The 20,819-nt window shown below is 43.8% G+C and overlaps 2 protein-coding genes across 3 annotated transcripts; both read right to left on the reverse strand.

The window, feature by feature from the left end:
- On the reverse strand, positions 1-7,544 carry ndufa9a (NADH:ubiquinone oxidoreductase subunit A9a). Of its 2 annotated transcripts, none has more exons than XM_086208202.1 (11): positions 7,436-7,544; positions 5,928-6,104; positions 4,969-5,066; positions 4,794-4,885; positions 4,551-4,692; positions 4,320-4,422; positions 3,254-3,324; positions 1,754-1,830; positions 1,142-1,237; positions 327-393; positions 1-238 (listed from the first exon to the last, which is right to left on the reverse strand). In XM_086208202.1, exons 1-11 carry the CDS (start codon positions 7,488-7,490, stop codon positions 68-70), a joined length of 1,149 nt encoding a protein of 382 aa, XP_086064328.1. In that variant the 5' UTR covers positions 7,491-7,544; the 3' UTR covers positions 1-67. The 2 variants fall into 2 exon arrangements, with proteins under 2 accessions (XP_086064328.1, XP_086064329.1); XM_086208203.1 differs by having other exon boundaries at positions 5,928-6,101; positions 7,436-7,536.
- An 896-nt stretch (positions 7,545-8,440) lies between these two features.
- On the reverse strand, positions 8,441-20,819 carry dyrk4 (dual-specificity tyrosine-(Y)-phosphorylation regulated kinase 4). The gene is made up of 14 exons (XM_086208204.1): positions 20,306-20,819; positions 17,368-17,451; positions 15,711-15,863; positions 15,302-15,452; positions 14,922-15,085; positions 13,557-13,693; positions 12,802-12,942; positions 11,669-11,807; positions 11,343-11,424; positions 11,080-11,252; positions 10,937-10,997; positions 10,670-10,799; positions 10,371-10,552; positions 8,441-10,151 (listed from the first exon to the last, which is right to left on the reverse strand). Exons 1-14 carry the CDS (start codon positions 20,327-20,329, stop codon positions 9,877-9,879), a joined length of 1,896 nt encoding a protein of 631 aa, XP_086064330.1. The 5' UTR covers positions 20,330-20,819; the 3' UTR covers positions 8,441-9,876.

The raw sequence follows: 20,819 nt of genomic DNA on the forward strand, positions 1-20,819 counted from the left end.
GAGGACAATTCTTTATTTATATTTACACAACAGAGTTAAAGACAAAGCCTGACGCGGGGAGGCTCTTTTAGAAGTCAACGGTCTTTGCTGACTTAGAGTCATCCAGCTCAGATTCAAGGAAACGGAATCGGCGGTGGCGACGCAGGATCTCGATGGCCTTCTGATCTACGGTGAAGGGAGTGATACCAAGATCCTCCAGACCAGGAAGTTCTGGGTACTTCATGTCTGTTAAGTGAAACTGGGAAATAAAACCACAGAACACAATTGAGGCTTTTGGCAGTTGCTACTTTAGGGTTTTCTTTCATTGAGAAACTTGGTTTTCTTACCCTGTCGACTTTATCAGGGGTCGTCCAGGGCTCGAACGGGTTCAATGAGAAGAACTTGGCAATGAAGCTGAAAATAAAAGAGGAAAATATCACAGTGTTAAAGAGAGGCAATAACAAAATGAGAACTCTCACTATGTTCCAAGGAACTCAGTTCTCTGTAGGTTCCAGTTCTTGTATCTGACTCAAAGGTGCCCTCTGGTGGCTCTGGAGAGGGTTGCCGTATGGGCTGATGAACCCTCAGCCTGGGCGTGTGCCGAACAACATGAAGCAAAGGCTGAAAGAGGAGATCTAAATCAGTCCTCTCAACCAAAGTGTTGCAGCTCTGCTCTCCCTCAAGACAGCATGGCACCGAAGTACAAGTACTCTACTGTACCAAAATACACACATAATCACACTCACACACCTCCTGACCACAGGAATAACAGCAAAGGACACGCTTCCGGTTTACTATGTCTCCCTACACAGTGCATGTCTCTTCCAATAGGAGTGTGTCTGTGTGTGTGCGTGAATGTGTGCACATGTGGTCACCTGTGCACTGCACCTACAGAGAACACGATAGACAGCAGCTTTCAGAGCTCTAAGCAGGACTTTGGTTCAAGCGTAAAAAGGTGTAACTGTTGAACACGGACCTCGTCCGTCTGAATCTCGTGTGTCAGGTGGTAAAGTCTGCAGCGACTGTGTAAATGGATTCGATCCACATGAATCAAATCTCCTACGAATGCTTTAGAATACAAATGAATGTGAATCAGTGCCAAAAAAGAAGCTTCCAGAGCTGAAATCTGAAGTTGTTGGTGAAAGATGTGGAGGTCACTTACTGGTAGAGTGGGCGGGGCAGTGAGTAGGGAACAAAGGGTCTGTGTGCCACGGCGTACACGTACTCCACCAGGTCATGAAGGAGGTACCGGTGGGGACTAGACGACCAGGCATGGGACAAAAACAGGCTTTTACAGGACAGCATGAAGTTCCTCTTATTCCCAACTGGTGAAGATGAAGAGTTACCAAACCCCGTCTGTCTTTGTCACGTTCCACTGGAATATTTCTGGTTTTTACAGTCACTGATTTGCTAAGAGATGCAGCACGAACGTCTAAACACGACTATCGAGATGCTTTTATTTATCTAAGTGACAGGGAACGCAACAAACATCTCTGCTGCTTCCACTGTACAACAGCTGACAGGATCTGTTTGTGTTGATGTTTGGTTTTGTGCTGATGTACATTTTTATTATTTAAAAACAAAATTGTAATAAACTTAATTAAATCGAGTTCCCTTGAAACTTGATTCTGGTTCTGCACATTCACAGGGTGATGCTGTCTCGCGTGTCAGACTTCAAAACACCCACAGCCCACTTGCTGCCTCTTATTTCAGTATTTGTGCTTCAGCTGTGACGTGGTGTGTTGAAGCTCCTGGCAGAGCAGACGCCACCTACCCGACGAGCGCATAGGTCTTCCCGTTAGCGTCGGGGTCTCTGGCAGCATTCACGATGGCCTTCGCCACATCCGCCACCTCATGGAGAAAATAAAGAAGACCATTTCAGATTTATCACACGACTCATCTCTGCGTGACAATGTCAACCCCCGTTACATGAAGAAGCAAGAAAGATGCTTTCACACATTTGTCACTTTTGCCTTCATTCATGAAACGAGCCAATGTTTGGGTCTCAAGGGACGATCCCACGTTTAAGGTTTCACACACAAAATAGGCACAGTGGTAGGGTTGCGGAAGTGAATCAACGTACGCGCCACACGTGGAATGGAAGCTCCGCCCACGACAGGGCCAGCGGTACCGTTTACTCATGGAGCTCAGTTTGTACACGGAGCAATTCAGTGTTTTACACAGTTAGCAATAAAAGACTGAAAACATTTAAATCAAAAGAGAGAAAATGAGATTCAGATTAAAATATTTAAGAACATTCAAGTCAAAAGAGAATGTTGGCTCTCAGGTTTGGTTCCTCCTTGTGTCTTGTCTCATGTAGCCTTTAGTGTTGCTCCTTCTGAGCTTGGTTTCCCTGTGAGTACTGGAGTATAATAATACCAGTAATTCTACTGCTGACTTGTGTTCCTTGGCAGATCCTTAAACCTCACAGTCAGCACAAGTCCAGGTTTCTACCAAACCAGGGTAAAGCCTTGACGCACTTGTCTGAGTGGCACACCTCCAGCGCAGCTGTGGTCTAGCACGTGACCGATATCTCAATGTTGAGTCATGTCTTGACCAAAATATGACAAGGTGAAGGAATCTACTTGGATCTACTGGATTTAAGTGGTGCGCATGGCGTCTCCGACTCATCAAACACCTGCATTTCGCTGACTTTTATTTGAGGCTTCTTTCACGGCTCAGCTCTTCGCTCTGCTTTGTAACGGCACGCTCTTCACTCGTATTCTGACGCTTCCTTTGTACTCATCAGTGTTCGACTTAAAATCAAATCCAAGTGTTACTGATCACACGGCTGGATCACGAAGATCTGGATTTTACTGGAGGATGAAAGTTTAACAGATAGTTTTGCTGCTGTTAGCCGTCAATCTCCATTAGCTTTAAGCTAAATATACGTGGCTGGTCCTGTCTGCATTGAGGGGCAACAAGGGAGTGATGCAGGAGGGAAAAAGCTCAAGGCAATGATTTGTGCGTACTTTAAAGGCAGAACACACTTTTTGGGTAAAACATCACTTTAGAGTGAGGTTCTGACAGCAATGATCAGATGAGGTGTGGATCCATCCTACGGTTTCGCCTGCTACAAAAATAACAAAACTGGACTAAAAAAATTACAGTCCGCAGTGAAAGTAGCAACATAAACAGTGGCCACGAGTTTGCCCTGGTGATCCATCACTGCCGAACAGCTTTTAAGCTCTCCAGCTGTACGAGTTGAGGACGGCTGGTCGTGAGTTCACAATTCTAAAAACATTCTTGCCGTTGTTTCCTGTGAGAAACTTACATGCACGGGCTGCTTCACCGTGTTCTTCCCCATGCCTATCAGTGGGACGCCGCTGCCGAACCAGCGCATGTCTGGAAAGGGATTACAGTCATTTTTACGGTTATCTTCCTCACGTGAGACAGACAGACAGACACACAGACACACAGGACAGACCACGACCGCTCATGAACAAGGAATCCCAGTAAGATGATGTCATTAATCATGATGTGTGGTGCGTGACCCAGCCGTGACCTCTAGCCAATGAGTTCTGTTTGTTTGATGGGCGTCTCATGCGTGTGTTGTCATCGTTCGTGTGTTCACAGGAACACATGTTGCCTCCAAAGTCAAAACTAGGCACGTGTGGATTATTGCTTCTCTGCGCGATGAACTGTGGCTGCTGAGGGCGGCTCATGAAGCTGCTTTTTTTAACAATATATTTCCTAAGAGTTTTTCACAAACTTGATGACAAAAAAATTAAGTGTTATTAAACTGAGCTTCAGTGAAGAAACTGATGGGGTTTCCAGCTTCAAGGAAACTTTGGTTACATTCTTCATTACTGGCCAACATGGCTGATAAGGAGGGGACAAGGACTTCTGCTGTAAATGATATGATTGTCAGAAAGCATCTGGGCAGAGGACGCAGTTACAAACGCCCACCATGACCGGCCTCCCTCTTCTGGTTCACTCTGTGAGTGAGGGTCCTGCAGATCAGACAGAGCTCAAAGCACACGGCTAGTAAACAGGGAAAATGACACCACCGCACATTCTGAAGCTACAATTTAGGGAGCAAACTTGTCATCTCTCACATTACAGTGAGTGGTCGGACATGTAGCATACACAGGCTGAAACGACAGCAGGGGCCCACCCTCGTCCCACTCCTGGGATGAAATGTAACATCAGAGCCGCAAGATTCCCACCCAAATATCAGATTGGTAGAGCTCAGTGATGACATGAGTGCCCGTGACGCTCGGAGCAATGCGGACACAGGGGAGTGTGTGTGTGTGTGTGTGTGTGTGTGTGGGGGGGGGTGGGCACTTGTGCTTCGGCACAGTAAAAGACAAGCTGGCCAAGTGTGAGTGTGCTCTTACTTGCGAAATAGTTAAAGAACCTGTCCTCCCTCCCAAATATCTCAGACGGCTTCATGATGATGGCATCAGGAAACACTTCTCTCACTGCCGTCTCTCCTACAGCCTGTTACACACATCACACACACACACACACACACACACACACACACACACACACACACACACACACACACACACAGAGTTTTGACAGAGTGTGGGCATGTGAAGTAGAATAACAATAGCGGCCACTACCTTGTTCCTCAGGTATTTGGAGGGGCTGCGTATGTCTGCGTTGAGGTGAGAAACGTGGATGAACTTGGTGATGCCAGCCTCTTTGGTTGCCTTGGCGATGTGCTGGGGGATGGTCACGAAGATGTCCTCAAAACTATAGTTTCTTCACACACAGAGGGCAAACACTTCAGTGCTTGGCTGCAGGTACATCACAACCCTGATGTAGCAAGCCACCGCAAGCTGGTGATGCTGTCTCAACTGTACCGTGTCTCCCACTCTTGGCCCACCAGGTTGATGACCACGTTGGAGTGCTCCAAGGCTCTTTTGATGGAGTCTTTGTTCCTGCCATCCCACTCCTACAACCGGATTGAATAGAAACAAACTCGAATTTGATTCAAGGGAATGATGAGGATGAGTGCGTGTGTGCAAGCGTTTTTACCACAAAAAGGATCTGTCCAAGGTCACCCATAGGCCTCAAATACATAACGTCATACTGATCACAGCGGTGAGGGACGACGACCTGAGAACCGATGCGACCTGCAAATCCACAGACCGATAAACACCGATAATCTTGTGTCTGTACCTTTATTAAAAACAACAGTAATACATGTTTATTTGTGTAAACATGAAACACCATTCCAACATTGAAATATAGCTCTTTTTTTTTAGTTACCTGCTGTTGAATTCAACTTGCCCTGCAATTTGTTGTATATTTTTCAGTCTACTATAGGCATAAAAAAAATAAATCATTTGTGCATGCACAGCTAATATAGTCAATATGGCAGGAGTGTCATCAATAGCCAAGCCAATCAAATCGATGGTTTACCTTTACCTTGCTCAAAAATGAGAAAAGTAGATGGTGAAAACTGAACTTTTAAAGATGAATGGACGGACCAATACACGTTTGTCCTGCCTGCAGCCACTTTGTGTCTCATGAGTTGTGAAACTGTGGCGTTAACAAAAAGTGGCAACATTCAGCGTCCACACAGGTCGTTTGAGGAAAGGTACCCACAGAGGTCTGCAGTGAGGGCAAGTAAAATCATAGAACTGAAAGCACAGCATGACGGGTCTACCCTGAGAGGAATACTGTAGTCTATCGTTTTCCATTCAAGTGCCATACAAGTTCAGACTTACCAGTACGTTAAAAGTGTATTACTTTGAAAACAGTTGAAATATGACAATAAATGATTTTACGTACACTGTTGATTTTGTTTTCATCAGGGAGCGCTTTTGCGAGTGACAATATAAGATTCGAACCTTTGCTGGGAGGAAACTTTAGGAACTGGACCTCTCTGAATTTTAGCTGAACACCCCTGGTCGACTGCATCCAGGATGTGATGCTGTTATGCAGAAATGCTGAAATATAAAGTAGATAAAAGCTTTTGGTTTTAAACTCACCAAGCCTATTGACCACATACCGCCCCAGGAAACCTGTTGCACCAAAAACAGTGGCTGCTATTCCACTGGAAGAGGAGCGCCCCCCCTTCCCTTTGGGGATGACAGCATGATGCAGCTTCCTCTGCTGGCCTGCAGCCACTGAGGCAGCTGAGTAGACAGCAGGCGCGCAGCTGCCTTCTGAGGGGAGAGGAACAAAGGGAACAGGTAGTTTGCATAAGAAGGTGCTCCATTGCAGCTCTATACAACACTAATGACACTGTTGTTACTGTTGATCCACGCAGGCTGTGTTTGACTGTTGGCTTGTTTAATGACAAAAACAAAATGACCCCCCCCCCATTATTCATTTATCAAAAGAAAATCACCAATAATTTTCAAGCAAAAATGTCAATGCAGACAACTGAGAGAAACACGAGACAGCAAATGATGAGTCTTTGGGTTCTGGATTGTGGGATGGAAAGAAGAAGCAAGACATTTTATAGAATTACCATTCACTGTTGAAAAATAATTCTCAAATTAATAAATCATGAAATCAATCTTCAGTTTAAGCAGTAAATCTTTGTGTGTGAACTCTTATACCAAAGTTTGTACATTGTTCACCAAGTTAAATGGGAGATTTTTAAGAGGATTTTAATCCCTAACAATACAAATTCATGCAGTTTCACGAAGGTGCTAAATGACAATATCAGCACATCACCTGTACCAGCAGACATTGGTTATTCTTCAATATATCGGTATTGGTTTGATTCCTGAGAATAAATTAAAGTGAGATTTCTAACCAATACCGATATACGATGACAAATGTTCATATTGTTTCTTAGACCACTCAGTGCCAAACACTCATCAGTGTCTCTCTCTCTCACACACACACGGGCAGCGCAACAACTCTGCAATAATTTCCCTTTCAAGAGGATGAGGAAGTTTACTGAGTATTAACTTGTAGATCTATTTTTGTTGTCCATCCCTTTTACGTGGACCAAGGAGCAGCTTCAGCTCAGCCCACATTCAGTAACACGACGCTGTTAGCCAATAGCCTTTTTCTCGATGAGTTGTTTGAAGCTGCCATGTTAATTCCTAGGAGCGTTTGCAAAAGGGGGAAAAACAAACAAAACAAAAATAAGTAACTAAACCCAACCCGTTCTTGGTTATTCCACAGCCTAGAATAGATACATGACCGCAAAGCTAATAGCTAAAGTTAACAACACACCGTTTTATTCATTCATCTACAGCCTGACGCAGGTAGTTAGTATCGCTATCTCCCTGTGACAGATATGTTGGCTGTTGGAAGGAACGTCTTGTCAAACCTACGATGCTAACTCGTAGCTAATTTTAGCAAAAGCCAATCCAAGCGGGTGATTAGCCGAGACGGTTAGCAAGGTCATCCCACGGAGTTTGTGGGCTAAATGTGAGCCTAATGTGTGACGGTAGAGGAGTAAACATCTACATCCACAAAGCTAAACTCCAACACATATGTTTGCACGTCTAGTGACGAGTACTGCGAAATTACTCACTGGAAACCTTTGGAAGGACACTCATAGGACGGCTAACCAACACAACGGCCGCCATCTTTCCCCTACGGCATACTGCGCAGGTCAAAATACGTGCACGTCAGACACAGTACGAACGCGATTATCTCACAGCACTATTTCACAATAAGTGGAGCTTAAATTTGGCGTTTACTCAGAAAAGGAAGAACTGATATATATATATATATATATATATATATATATATATATATATATATATATATAATATATGTGTTGTGAGATTTACAGGTTACCCGTTATAAACAGAATTATGAAGATTGTCTTGTGTGTGGCCGACAACTCACGATAGCAAACATTTTACTTCTATCGGACATTTTTTCTTCATTAAAATCAGAGGGCATCCGAGGACCTCAGATTGCCAACACATCCGTTTTCACTTTGACAATTAATATATATCAAATCGTGTAGGCTGTTGGAGTGACGCTTCATAACAAAACCATCAAACATTCTAACGGAATACAGGAATTCATGCAGACAACTGTTACATTAAAAAAAAAAAATTATTTCAGGTTTACAGTTACAGTGATTCAACATCGTGTGAGCTACAAAATCTTAAATAGTCAGGAAAAGGGGAATTCATTTAAAATGTACTAATCTAATCTAATCTAATCTAATTACGAATCTATATTCATATTCTTAAAAAGCAAAAACACAAGTTCCATTGCTTGTCAGTTCTTTACATGCACCTATTTGTTTGCTTTCTTGTAATATTATGCAGCTGTAAGACATTTGAAAGTGTTTTTTAGTCAACTTTTTTGAACGGATTTGTTTATTGTTGTATTATCTTCTTCTGTATGTACATTTTTGATTTTATTCACATATACTTGAGAAATGTAAACACATTTATCCTATTTGCTCTTTTCCAGCCTGTTTAATTACCTGATATGTGCTAAGGTTCAGCCCAACCACAGGATTCTTCATTAAACATTGAGACAAGTTCATTGAAAACTTTTATTTCAACATGAAAGACATTAAAATTACTTCTCTAATTTAATAATTACAGACCAGGCTATCTGGATCTCCGACTGCTGCTTATCTGATCACAAGTGACAACGCAGGTTTATCATTGCGTTACTCTGGAACATGATTGTGACAAAAGAAGCGAATCAAGGGATGATCAATTTCAAGGGATGATCAGATATCAGGAAGGGATGCTAGCAGGGGAGGCCAACGTATCGCACAAGTCGTCTCTGACAGGTAAGAATCCAACGATTTCTAGTGTGTACACACACATACACACACGCACACATACACAAGTAAAGTGCAAAATTTCTAATACTGCAAGGCACAAACTATCAATAGTAGGATTGTCTTTTTGTTTCTATTGTAAAAAATGTTTCTAACAGAGACATAAAACGTGTTTTCATACAGAAACAACACAAGTAAAACCTTGTCTAAAAACCTTTCAACAAATATTTTCTTAAAATATATCCTGTATTACACAAATTACAGCAGAAATTACAGCAGAAATATGTACAATAAATTCAATTACAAATACATCTTTTATGGAGCTGAAGTGAATATAAATTTTAAATCAAATATGAAACATTTGATAAAACAATCAACAATAAATAATTAAAATAATCCATCATCAGTATGTGAACTGCATTCTACAATTGAACGGTATCATGACAATAATTCATTGGTTAGCATCATAAAAAAAACATTTTTTTGGCTCAGCCTTTATTGCACAAAAATATTTAATATTTAAATGGGAGTGAAAGTAAACGGAGGCTAAAACATCTAAATAAAGAACAAAAACAAAGATTAATCAACTACACATGCACTTTTTAAAATGAGCTACTTGGTTTTTTTGTTTTTGACCTGTTTGTCAGGGATTTCGACGAGCGGCAAAGACTGGGTCCAATAAATAAGAACGACGACAGAGACAGCTAAAGGTTTCTCTGAGGGAGGAGTTCACTGTCTGGCTGAGAGCCTGCCAGCACATCCATCTCAACTGCTCTCCATCAAAACTGATCTAAACCAGTCTTCCAAACGGAGCTCAATTCACTCTGTCTGAAATTAAATTTAGAAGATGCTCTCCTGTGCTGATGGAAAGCGTGACCCTTCAAAAACCAGCACCGTCATCTTAGATGTCGTACTAATGGCAGGTGGGGGCTGAGCTGCCCTCCAACTTGAGGTTTCTTCAAATGACATCTGCCTCTAATGTCTCAGGATGTTGCTCTGCGACATTATCCAGACACAAAAACAACATGGCGACTGCTGATGGATGGCGTGAAGCGACTTCAAGTTGGACGAATACAGTTTTAGTTGATGTTCTTGATAACTCAGCCCTTCATTCCTGACTTAAGTACATTGACGAAGCAGTCGCACAGCTTTCCTCAAGCCATCCATTTAATTCCACCCTCCCAGCTGCCAGGAGGTGGCGTGGTAGCCTTCAACTGTTAGACGATGGGAGGAAGACAGTGAGACTGTTCCTGGCTATCTTTTCTCTCCGTGCTCACTTCCTCCTGAGGCTTGATGATGATGTGGACGGGCCTCTCCAGACCTGCATCTTGCTTCTTGGCACCCGTGGAGAGCTTCCCCTCACTCTCACGCACCTCCTCCTCCGCTGACGCCCCAATTGGACGCAAACGCTCGGCGGGGGCCATCTTTGGCGCTGTTGCTGGGTCGTCTCTCTTTGACGTGTCATTGGAGTAGCCGTCGGAGCTGATCTTATCTGCATGGACACAAAGGGCAGTAGACGTCAGCTTAGGTTGAATTCATAGGAATCATCTTTCGGGCACTGAAATTTAAAAAAGCAACTTTACGACAGAAGTGGCTAGCATGCTACTGGACTAAATTGTTTTAAGTTTTTTTCTTTGTCTGTTTGGACCGTTTGATGTATTGTTCTGTAAGGTCAGGAGCTTATGGACTGTACTCTTGGATCTCATCTCACCTGGCTTGCTATTAGCTTGTTGGTGATGACTGTGGTCACTGCTGTTCTCTGTGGCTGTCGGACTGTCAGTGGGCTTCTTCACAGGTGGTCTGGTTCTGGGACGGACCTTGTTGAAGTTTCCCTCCAGGATCCAGTCGTGCTGTAAACCCTCATCTGGAGTCATCCGTTTAGTTGGATCCCAACTAACAAAAACCATGGAGAATAAAACCATGATTTTATCATTAAAAAAAACATTCGAGCAAAATGAAAGAGAAGAGTATTCTTGCAAATGCTATAGCAGAAGTGGAGAGGGAACCTACATGAGGCAGCGTTTGATGAAGTCCAAGAACAAAGCATCATTGGTTTTCAGTGCAGCTGACAGTTCCTTGGAATTTGGTCTCCGTTTCTTCCCTTTGCTGTTAGTGGTGTTTCTGGGATTTCCTTTTGAGTCTGCACACAGTCACAGCGCTCATTTTAAGCCCCTGAATATTGTTCACATACACTGATCACACACCTTTTTCTATTATTCTTTCACCCACGCCGACAGCACAAAAATAAATCTAAAGATGCGAAAGATTAATTCTCACCAAAGAACAACCTCCTCCTCGATGCAGACTGAACAAAATCATTCGGAGGCATTCCAAGAACCTGTTAGAAAAAAGAAGAATTAATAAACCTACATCATGAACATGCAGCAACAAAGAAAGAGCACGTTTGATCGTATTCATACCTCCATTATGCAGGCTATCTGCTCCACTTCGCTCTCTCCTGGGAAGAGAGGATAGCCGGTGTAGAGCTCAGCCAGGATGCAGCCCAGACTCCACATGTCTATGGCCATGCTGTAGGGGTGACCCAGGATGACCTCTGGTGAACGGTAGAAGCGGCTCTGGATGTAGGTGTACACTGTAAGGCAGTCAGGGAGAAGTCAGACCCAGCCTTGAATATCAAAACCATCCCTTCACGTGTTCATCCAGCACAGCTACAAGGGCTCACCTCTCTGTTGTTCGTAGCAGCTCGATCCAAAGTCAACCACCTTGATGTTCCCTGAGCCTCGTTGAGACAAAAGGATGTTCTCCTGTTCAGCACAACAGTCACCCGTCAGTCATTGCTGTAGTATTGTGACGCACCACAAGATGGCGCAAATGCCCCACTGTTGACCCGGCAGGTCCCACAGTCAGTTACTGTGAAGCTGCTGTACAGTTCTTTTCTGATCCCTTTATAGTAACTTTTGCATCATATTCTATGTAGTAAAACATATATTAATCTATTATATGTGTGTATTTTATATGTATATATTCTATATTTATTAAAATCAGTACCGGTTTGAGGTCGCAGTGGATTATCTTCTCCCTGTGCAGCATCTGCAGGCACCTGAGCAGAGCGTGAGCGAAGCGACGGATGAGAGCGACGCTGAAGCCCTGGAAGTTGTTTTTTTTAATGAGCTCGTATAAGTTCACCCTGTCCAGAGAAACGGAAAATAATTTGTAGTTTAACGTTTAAAAACATGTGCCACTTACATTTTGTGGTCCGATATTTTACATTCCTATCTTTCAGTGTTGGCCCCTAATACTTTTATTGCCACTGAGGAGCCTCAAAGCAACATTTCACCAGAAAATATGTATCTTGCCATCAAGCACCCACAAAGTTCTTTTCTCCCCCCCGCGTCCCAACTATAAATCTTGCGGTTCATCAGTCATTCACAGTAGAACTGAGCAGGCCCCGCTGGTATTTCAGGCTCCTTCACGGAAGCACAGCTAAATATACGTGGCTGGTTATTTCTGAAGTCACAAAGAAGTGACGCAGCCGTGAAAAAAATAAAACCATCGTTGTGAGCTTGACACCTTCTTGAAAGTGTGAGTGCTTGGAAGGCAAAATAGACTTTTTGGGTATGAAGTATCCCTTTAATGAGTATACCGCCAACAAAACATCGAGTTGAATTCTTAGGTTTAATTTCCTGCCAAGATCATTTGCAGGAAAGGAGCGCCAATAAAAAAGATGGACCAGTTTGACCTTCTTCTTTAAATAAATGCTCTGAAAAAAGAAAGCAGCTAAGATGGATGTCCCTGTGCTCTCCACATTCCCCCTAATAAAGCACCGATGGATCGCTAAGAGCGGACTCTTATCTTTAATTGTACCCACATTCAGTGGGAGACGGTTGCAACGAGTCTAAAATTCTTTAGATTGTGTAACTGGAGCCTTCACACCAAGAAGCAAGAAGGAGTAAGAGATAGGCCCTAATCAAGGCCTTAACTAAAGGATTTGGTGACTGTAATGTTAGACAAGGTGGCAGAGCAGGACGTCCTCTAAAGGTCATTCAGCCAGAGAGGAACAAAGCTTTCTGCCCTTGAACAGACATCTACAAAGGTAGATAAAAGCCTCCTGACGAGCTTCTCATAAGTCAGTACAGTGATCCAGCCCACAGTCGGTCCTGTAGCACAGTACTTGCACTTACCCAAGAAGCTCAAAGGAGATGCAAAGATGATTCCGGAAGTAGAAGTACTCCTTCATGTGGATGACGTTGTGGACGTTGTCCTTGTCTTTCCTCTTGATTACATCCAGGATCTTCAGCTCGACAAGCGCTTGATGATGAAACCTGTTAGTCAAATTACACGTGGTTACGTATTAAGGTGATAAATTCTGACGTTTGGACACATGAACTCTTGGTATACCATTTCAGTTTCAGAGAAGGTGGTCTCAGCATTATCGCCCCCGAAGGCCCTAATTTTCTCAAAGTTAACATTGACAGTCTTTCCCACAGAAGATAAGATCAGTGGGGAGTTCTCTGGAGGCAGTTTGCAGCTATTTAGTTTTCTGCATTATTGAAGTGGTGTTAAGACCCAGTGGCTTCTGAAGCCACCCGCCTCGAGAGGAGCAGGTGCTGCCACCGTGATCCTCAGTGACAACGGACAGGTAAGACAACACCACCAGGTGTAAATCAGGATCCCAACGATTTGGCAGACTCCTACAATGTAAGCTGATCAGCGTCCAGACATGTGGGGAAGCCTCACAACGATGTGGTGTCATATCTCAAAACGAACTGCTCCAGTGTAACAAATAACTCCAGTAAAGTGTACTTTAACAGTGTTACAGGGCAGTTTTTACAGTGTGGTTTCAAACGCCAGGTAAGTAAAAGTCTGATTAAAAAAGCAATTGGGAGCTTTAATTTGAATGATTAAAACAATTTAAAATAAAACAAATTTGCTTTACCTTTTCTTGTTGCGAATCATCTTAATAGCAACGAGTTCGTTGTTCTTGTGGTCCAGACATTTCAGAACCTGGCCAAAAGAGCCTTTCCCGATCACCTCAAGCACTTCAAACCTGTAGGCAATGTGGTCGTGCAGCACCTGCAGGATCACATGGAAGAGACGACTTCCTTTTGACTACTAACAACATCATCCATCATCAACAGAGTCAGCAGGAAAACAATAGCAGTTGTGTTTTACTGCACAGGGCTGTCGGTGTACATGCGGTACATTCGTGCTACTAGGAGCAACGAGGCTTTTCTGTCCAAGCTGCTAACAGTGAGATTATCTTTAATAAGAGCTTTAAAAGTTGAAACAATTCATCCTTAAACATCTCGTTCATGATGTATGGACAAGAAGGCAACTGCGTGTCAGTAGCCTGCTGGTGACCTCAGTGCACTTTATTGTGTCACGTTGTCAACAATGTCAGCAGTTGAACAGCTTCAGGTCCTGGGAAGCGCCTGGTCCCTTCCAGGTCAGCGTAGTCATCAAACCAACTTTCCCAACTGAGTCCTCACAGTTGCAGTTTATGAGCCTGATAATATTTCAGAAACAAAATACGTTTGTCTTCAAATATTGCACCTGCACCTCTCCTTAAACAATCAGCATGGACAGGAGGAGGCAGATCAACCTGTTAAACTGATGACTGGTAGATGGCCTCCTGAGCCGCTTCTGCCTCACTTACATACAGCATGATTCTTCTCACTAGTGGCTCTGCAGATAATTAACTGATGAGTAATTGTGTGTATCGGGGTGCCCAACGTGGGGCCTGCGGGCCAAATTTGGCCACAAGGTTCAATATGGACTCAATGACCAGCCTAACAATTAAAAAAATAGACAATTATACTGAAAATTACTGTAAAAGCAGTTTTCTTTTTGTGAGGTAAAAATGCACTCTGAATATGAAGGATCCCTAATTTAGAGACAATGTGTGCAGGGTGTCAGGTTTGGCGCAACTGAAGTGAGACAAACATGGGGAGACAGAGACAGTGGTACGCAGACAAAAGGCCCTTAAACAACACGTGTTTGGGTTTGGTCCTCGGCCCGCCATCAGGTTTCAGTTTTTACCCTCCCAAGCAAAAACCGGGCACCTCAGACCTGCGCGTAACATTCCGTACTGTACTTTTTTTGATTTGCTGATTAGAGGTTTTATTAGCTTTGCTTGAGAGACAGTAATCACTGCGTTGAACCTGTCGGTCCTGTTTTTACTGGGCATCAAAAACACAACGAATGTGGATGATGATACGTCACGAACAGGCTTCTACTCATGTAAGTTGATGAGCGAAGGGGCTGAAATTGCCACTGTAGGATGAGTGTGTCAACACCTTACCCTGATGTAGCTCCCGTGCTCGTCATCATATCCTGAGTTCTGCGGTGCATCTTGAGAACCCTCAATCTTCTGTGAGCCCAGACCCAGGAACCAGATCTCTGCATAGTCCATAATTTCCTCCTGCTCAAACTCAGTCAGCCGGTCCTGGAAGTTCTTCAGTGCGTCTGCAACAGGATGGAAGAGGAGGAGGAGGACGTGATGAGTCACCATCATATCGATCACAGAGCGCAGCGGAGGATTGGACTGTGATGCCAACATACTGTTTTCATCCAATCAGCAACATATATTTTATGTTTTGATTTATTTACTTGCATGTGTTGTAACGCCAACAAAAGCTGCAAGATATCAACTGCTGTGTTTACGCCAATGCAGCCTCATACCTGTGGGGGACATGGGCAGCCTCTGTCCCTCATATGCTTTATCTTTCTCCAGCTTGTTGCTGAAAATCTTGCTGTTGCGGGAGACTGGCACTTTATCCAGTGCCGCACCAAACCGCTTGGTGAACTGCTGGCTGGGCTTCGGCCTCTCATCCTATCCAACAAACAAGCATGGAGATGTCACCTCTGGGTCACCTTAGACCTCCAGACTGCAACATTAAAAGCAACTACAAGTGCTGGACAGCCTCCGGCCGTATGAATACACACTAATCAAACATTTTCAAGAAGCTTTTGAAAAATACAAATGCAACCATCTTTTTCCCCTTATCAGAAATACTGTGAGTGAACGTGGCTGTGGAGAACAACAGACTGCTGCTGTAGCGTTAAACATATGATGCTTTGAGATCCTCACTGTTTGTGTCTGGTAGTTGTTTTGGACCCCTTTATTGGCGATTTGGGGCAGGATGTTTTCCGACTGCTGGAGCTGGTTTTTGGCATTGCTGACCACCACTTGAACCACCGGAGGCTCCAGCTGAGGCAAAGTCCCTACACCTGTCCCAAACTTCTGTGGGGGAGAGGAATGGAGGTTCATTTAAGTGCCTTCCATAAATAAAAGAACCATAGATACATCACAACAAAAGTATCAAATAAAAAATTGAGACAAACAGAGAGAGAGAGAGAGATTTTTTACTCAAGTTTATTAAACTGCTTTGACTTAAAAATGTAATGACGTCAGAATTCCATCTAATACATGTAATTATGGGGGGAACAGAGTAACAACCACATCCAGATGTTTCTAAAATCTGTCTTCTGCAGGGACCAAAGAACTCTTAATAACAAATGGTGAGACGCACAGAGAACAACAGAAGCAGCAGAGGTTCTATTCCTTTATACCCCAACACTACCAGCTCGTCACAGCTGTCTTCATGTCTTTGGTTTGGGCTCTCAGCTTGTGATCTACGTTGCTCTCAGGTCTATCGTGAGTGGAAGGCTCGGGTGATCGGGACCCCCCGGCAGGTTGGCTGGAATTACCTATCAGGGTAAAAGTGTAATGGGGACAAAGCCCGTGAGGCGGTCTCTGGTGGCTCTGCGGGGGAGGTGGAGAGCAGCTACTTGCTCTTCACTAGCTGCCATCCTGCTTGCTCTGGGAGAGTGTTAAGATGTGCCACTGCCTTGCAAGGCTGAGGCCTGGCAATGACGGGCTAAATTAGACTCCTGTCCTGTGCCAGGTCCTCTGGGAAAAATTAGATATCCTAAAGATGTTCACTGGTGTAGAGGAGGCCATAATAGTGTATACTGAAGGCACGACTACATGAAGAAGCCATCAGAGCTGTGATTCCACGCACGTTTCTGCTGAAAAAAGACATTGCAGTCTCTCCCTACACCTCACGTGTGAATGAACAGGCCTGTACCGTCAGTGGTAAACAGTTTAATATCACCCATTCAGAACATTCTTTCTCAGCTTTACAGTAGATCTGACATTTGAACGCATGTGTTTGGAGCTGTTGCAGGATCTGCCAACTTGATTATGACGCATAGAGATAGGGCTAAATATAGTCGCAGCGAGCACCTGCCACCACAGGCAAAGGAAGTAAACACACTTACATGCCTGTACACAACTGGAGAACATGCTGCTTCAGAAACACTCCTGTATTTAGAGCAGGTCTGTTCACATACACCATCATATGTGTGTAGTCCATGTGCTTCTAAGAGTTCCTGAGTAAATATCATCGTAGATGAGGTGAATTGCGGAGACCGCTTTTAACATCTAACAAGACACTTCCATCCTTCCGTTTCTTCCTCTTACACAGAAGTTAAATAAATATAAAATAATGAAATAATAATAAAAATAAAATGTTTCTCCACGATGCCAGTCGAAACATTAATGTGAATCCAAAACCGACAAAACTTTCACATCAAAACAGAAGAGGAGTTCATGGTTAAAGGTGCTTGTAAAATAGTTCCATGACACCTCATACAACTGAAATACTGAGGACAGGGTCGCTATCACTGACACATGTTCCAGAGGTGTGGGCTGCTACGGCCTCTCACAGAGGGGAAAAGCTGACCTGTGAGCAGTTCCGGTTTGTTCCAAGACGATTGCCCTCTGCTGGGTGTCTGTGAGGGTGAGGGAAAGCCTCTGGTCGTGATGTCTGTGGGAGGAATGAGAACAATTCATAAAGTGTCCTACAAAACAACAGAAATAGCTGCTTTCTCACATTTCTCTATTTATACGGTTCTGGAAGCAAAGCACAATTCTCCCCTGGGATCATTTTATCAGTGCGGATTGGATTACAAAATCATATGCAACATCAGATTTTGGAATAACCTCAGTAAAACTGAGCAAAAATGGAACTGCTTTTTGTGTTCCTTCTCCAGTCTCTGGATGTGGGCAGTGAACAAGGCTCCAGTCAGGCCAGCAAGGATAAAACACTATGATCTAAAAATATAACCGAGCAACAATGAACCGCTCTCTATCCACTATTCTCCGTGTACCTGCTGCTCTGAGCAGGTGTGTGCACATGTGCATATCCATGTGTCTGACAGTGGAGGTACACGTGCCTCTAAATCTGCCTGAATGTGTTCAAGGGAAGCAATCAATGTTGTATAAAGCAAAACATGCTAGCAGTCACTTGGATGAATCAAGGCAGCTTACAGGTGCCTTATTAATCAGTGGGTGACGCCGTATGGGTGAAATAAAGCTAAGCCCCATATGGGGATATGTGCTAAACACACTCAGCCAGCCCAGCAATAGGGTGGGGGTGGGGGTGTGAGTGTGAGACAGGTGCTGACGGGGAAACAGCTCAATAGAGAAGGAAATGTAACATTGGATCCAGAGACCAAAGGAGTTGAACTGATGCTTCACAAACCTCTGAACTGCACTGGACGAAAGTAAGCACATCCTGCAGAGAGTCACTGGCTTTAGTCTTCACATTAAAGCTATCACCCTTTAGCGAGAAGGATGAAACCGTATGTGGTCAAAGAGGGGGGCGACATAACGATGTCGACATCTTAGCATCTCTCGAGGGGGCCATGCAGGTCACTGTGCCAGGTTGGCTTCTGAGAGCTCGTCTGTAAGCCTGACTAATGAGCACCGAGCCCATGGAAACTCAGTCACATCACATCATGCGACAGAAATAAGAAAACTGTGAACGTACTAATGCACACTAAAGCTGGCACGTCACTGGCATTAGCAGATATTGGTCATTTTTTGATGTATGAGTCTGGGTCTGATGAACAAAGATGCTTCGCTCTCCGTCTGCTGTTCGCTGATGCGGCGACAGTAAAGTACATACTTGATTTAGCATACAGGCTTTTCCACGTTTTGGAATCATTACTAACATTAGAAATGTTACTTTTTCAGTTCAGAGGTGTTTTCCAAAACATGAATATCATATAAACTTGTTTTTATAAAGATACCGTAACACTGATCAGTAAATATCGGCTGTTGGCCAAATCATCCAGCGATTGGCATCTGACATCAGAAAAAATCAAATAACATCCACTGTTGTCCATCCCCCAAAATATAACCTATTCCTCATTCAGCTGTGAGGAGTGACTGTCAAGCCATCAGATGAAAACAAATCTTAATATCAAGATGAAATCCAGTTAGTGAGTAAGTACATAAGTTTCTCATCAAACCTGTCAGAGGCTTGTACTTTTTCTGTGCTTGCGCACTAGAAACAAGTAAAAGGCAGCAAACTATTGTGCTGACTAGATTCATTTAAGGCGTTTATAGTCTTGACATGTTGGCAAAACAAGTAGCTGGGAGTCAGCAGTGATGCTTGACACGGTGTCTCTGCGATGGAGGAGGGATCGTCCCAGCAGGTGCATGTGAGCAGCTTTGGCTCATTCAGATCTACGAGGGTCAGTTGGTCAGAAGGTCACTCAGCAATAAAACCAAAAGTAACTCAGGGTAAATGTCAACAAACTGTAAATCTGTGCTATCATTATATTGAGGGATCATTTTATCGCTGTGTCCTGCCGGTGTCAAATGTGATGTGAATTCTGAGTACAAAAAAAAAATCAATAAATAAAGTGACACAGTTTATTGGGTTCATGTGAATCAGATAGGCCTTAGTTGTTCCAAACAAAAATGTTCTCATTTCAGGTGCCAAAAACAACATGTTCATTTATTTTAAAGTCCCCAAACCAGCAAAGGTTAAATTTATGTCAGTTTCCATGTACGGTGTGAAAATATAGAACCCATATAGACTGTCAGAATCTGTCAGCAACAAACCCTGAATTTAGTAGGTGAAACAACGACTGAAATAGAAATGGATCATATTTTTCATCATGACTTGGCGTGCGGTCAGGAGGGAGGGGGTGGACGAGGAAATACGCATCAAGTTGGATAGCTTGTGGAGGAGAAACTGAAATAATTCCAAAGTTAAAATGAGTTACATTCATTAACCCTTCAGACCCCATAACAACGAGAAAATCTAGAGAAAACTGCAGTAAATAAACTCCTTAAGTCTGAGGGTTTTCTGAAAAAAAAAACTTCCACTCAAACATCTCAGCCTCCTTTGCAGCACATAGAAAGTGTCTACAAACAAACAAACAAATAAACACTGTGTGAAATGACTTGCATTTTCTCTACTGTTCCTTCATAATTAGGGAATAAATTCCGAACTCAAAAGGGGCCTGAACATCACCTCAGCTGGTGAAGGCAGAGCAGCTCCGACAGTGTTTCATCCCGTCAAGATGGGACCTTTTTACTGCTGCAAAGGGACGGATCAGAAGAGGCTCTCCTTAATGACAGAAGCCAGGAATGAAGCTCTCTATCCGGATAAATGATTCTCTTCCTTTACGGAGACCTTTAGGAAATCTGTGCTCTGGCACTACTGAGCGAGGCGCTAACGAGGGAGCTACAACAATGTAAGTGTGCTCCTTCATCTGACAACTGGACTGACATCAATCCTGGGAAAATCACTGATCACGCAGAATTTGCCGATACATTGATTAGCACGTGAAGCAAAGACTCACAAGACATGGATGCAGCCTCACCTTGTTATTGATTTCTGGCAACATGATATTAATCAAAGTCCGTTCGCTCGACAGTCCAAACTCGTGGGAGATCTTATGAAATCCAAGAGAGAGTCATTGTATCCAACTCAGTCAGTAGAGCTTCAAACCCGACACACGCTCCTTCCCAACTTGGTCCAACAGCTGATGAGCCGAACCCGCCGGTACTCCAGGTTTTACGCGCACTAAATGCGCTGTCGTCACCGAGGAGATTAGCGAGCTAGACAAGCTGTTGCGGGGCTCTGCGCCTTGACGCGTTTACCGGAGGAGCCACCTGTTCAGGTTGCTGCCGCTGACAGCTGGGGATGTCCCGATATAGATCTGTTTTCATCCATGCGCTGTCGTCCACCTACACCGTGTTGTGCGATCAACACCAACGCGACCAGCGCACAGAAAGATTACACCGACGCAAGCACGCAGCCACACTAAATGTTGTGTAGGCTGCTCCATAGAGCGCCTGTCAATCCCAGCATGTAGGCTCAGACTGCTGCTACAG

The sequence above is a fragment of the Aulostomus chinensis genome, chromosome 7, assembly GCF_037954235.1.
Source record: "Aulostomus chinensis isolate RoL2024-O1b breed Wild chromosome 7, RoL_Achi_v1.0, whole genome shotgun sequence".
Lineage (NCBI taxonomy): Eukaryota > Metazoa > Chordata > Actinopteri > Syngnathiformes > Aulostomidae > Aulostomus > Aulostomus chinensis.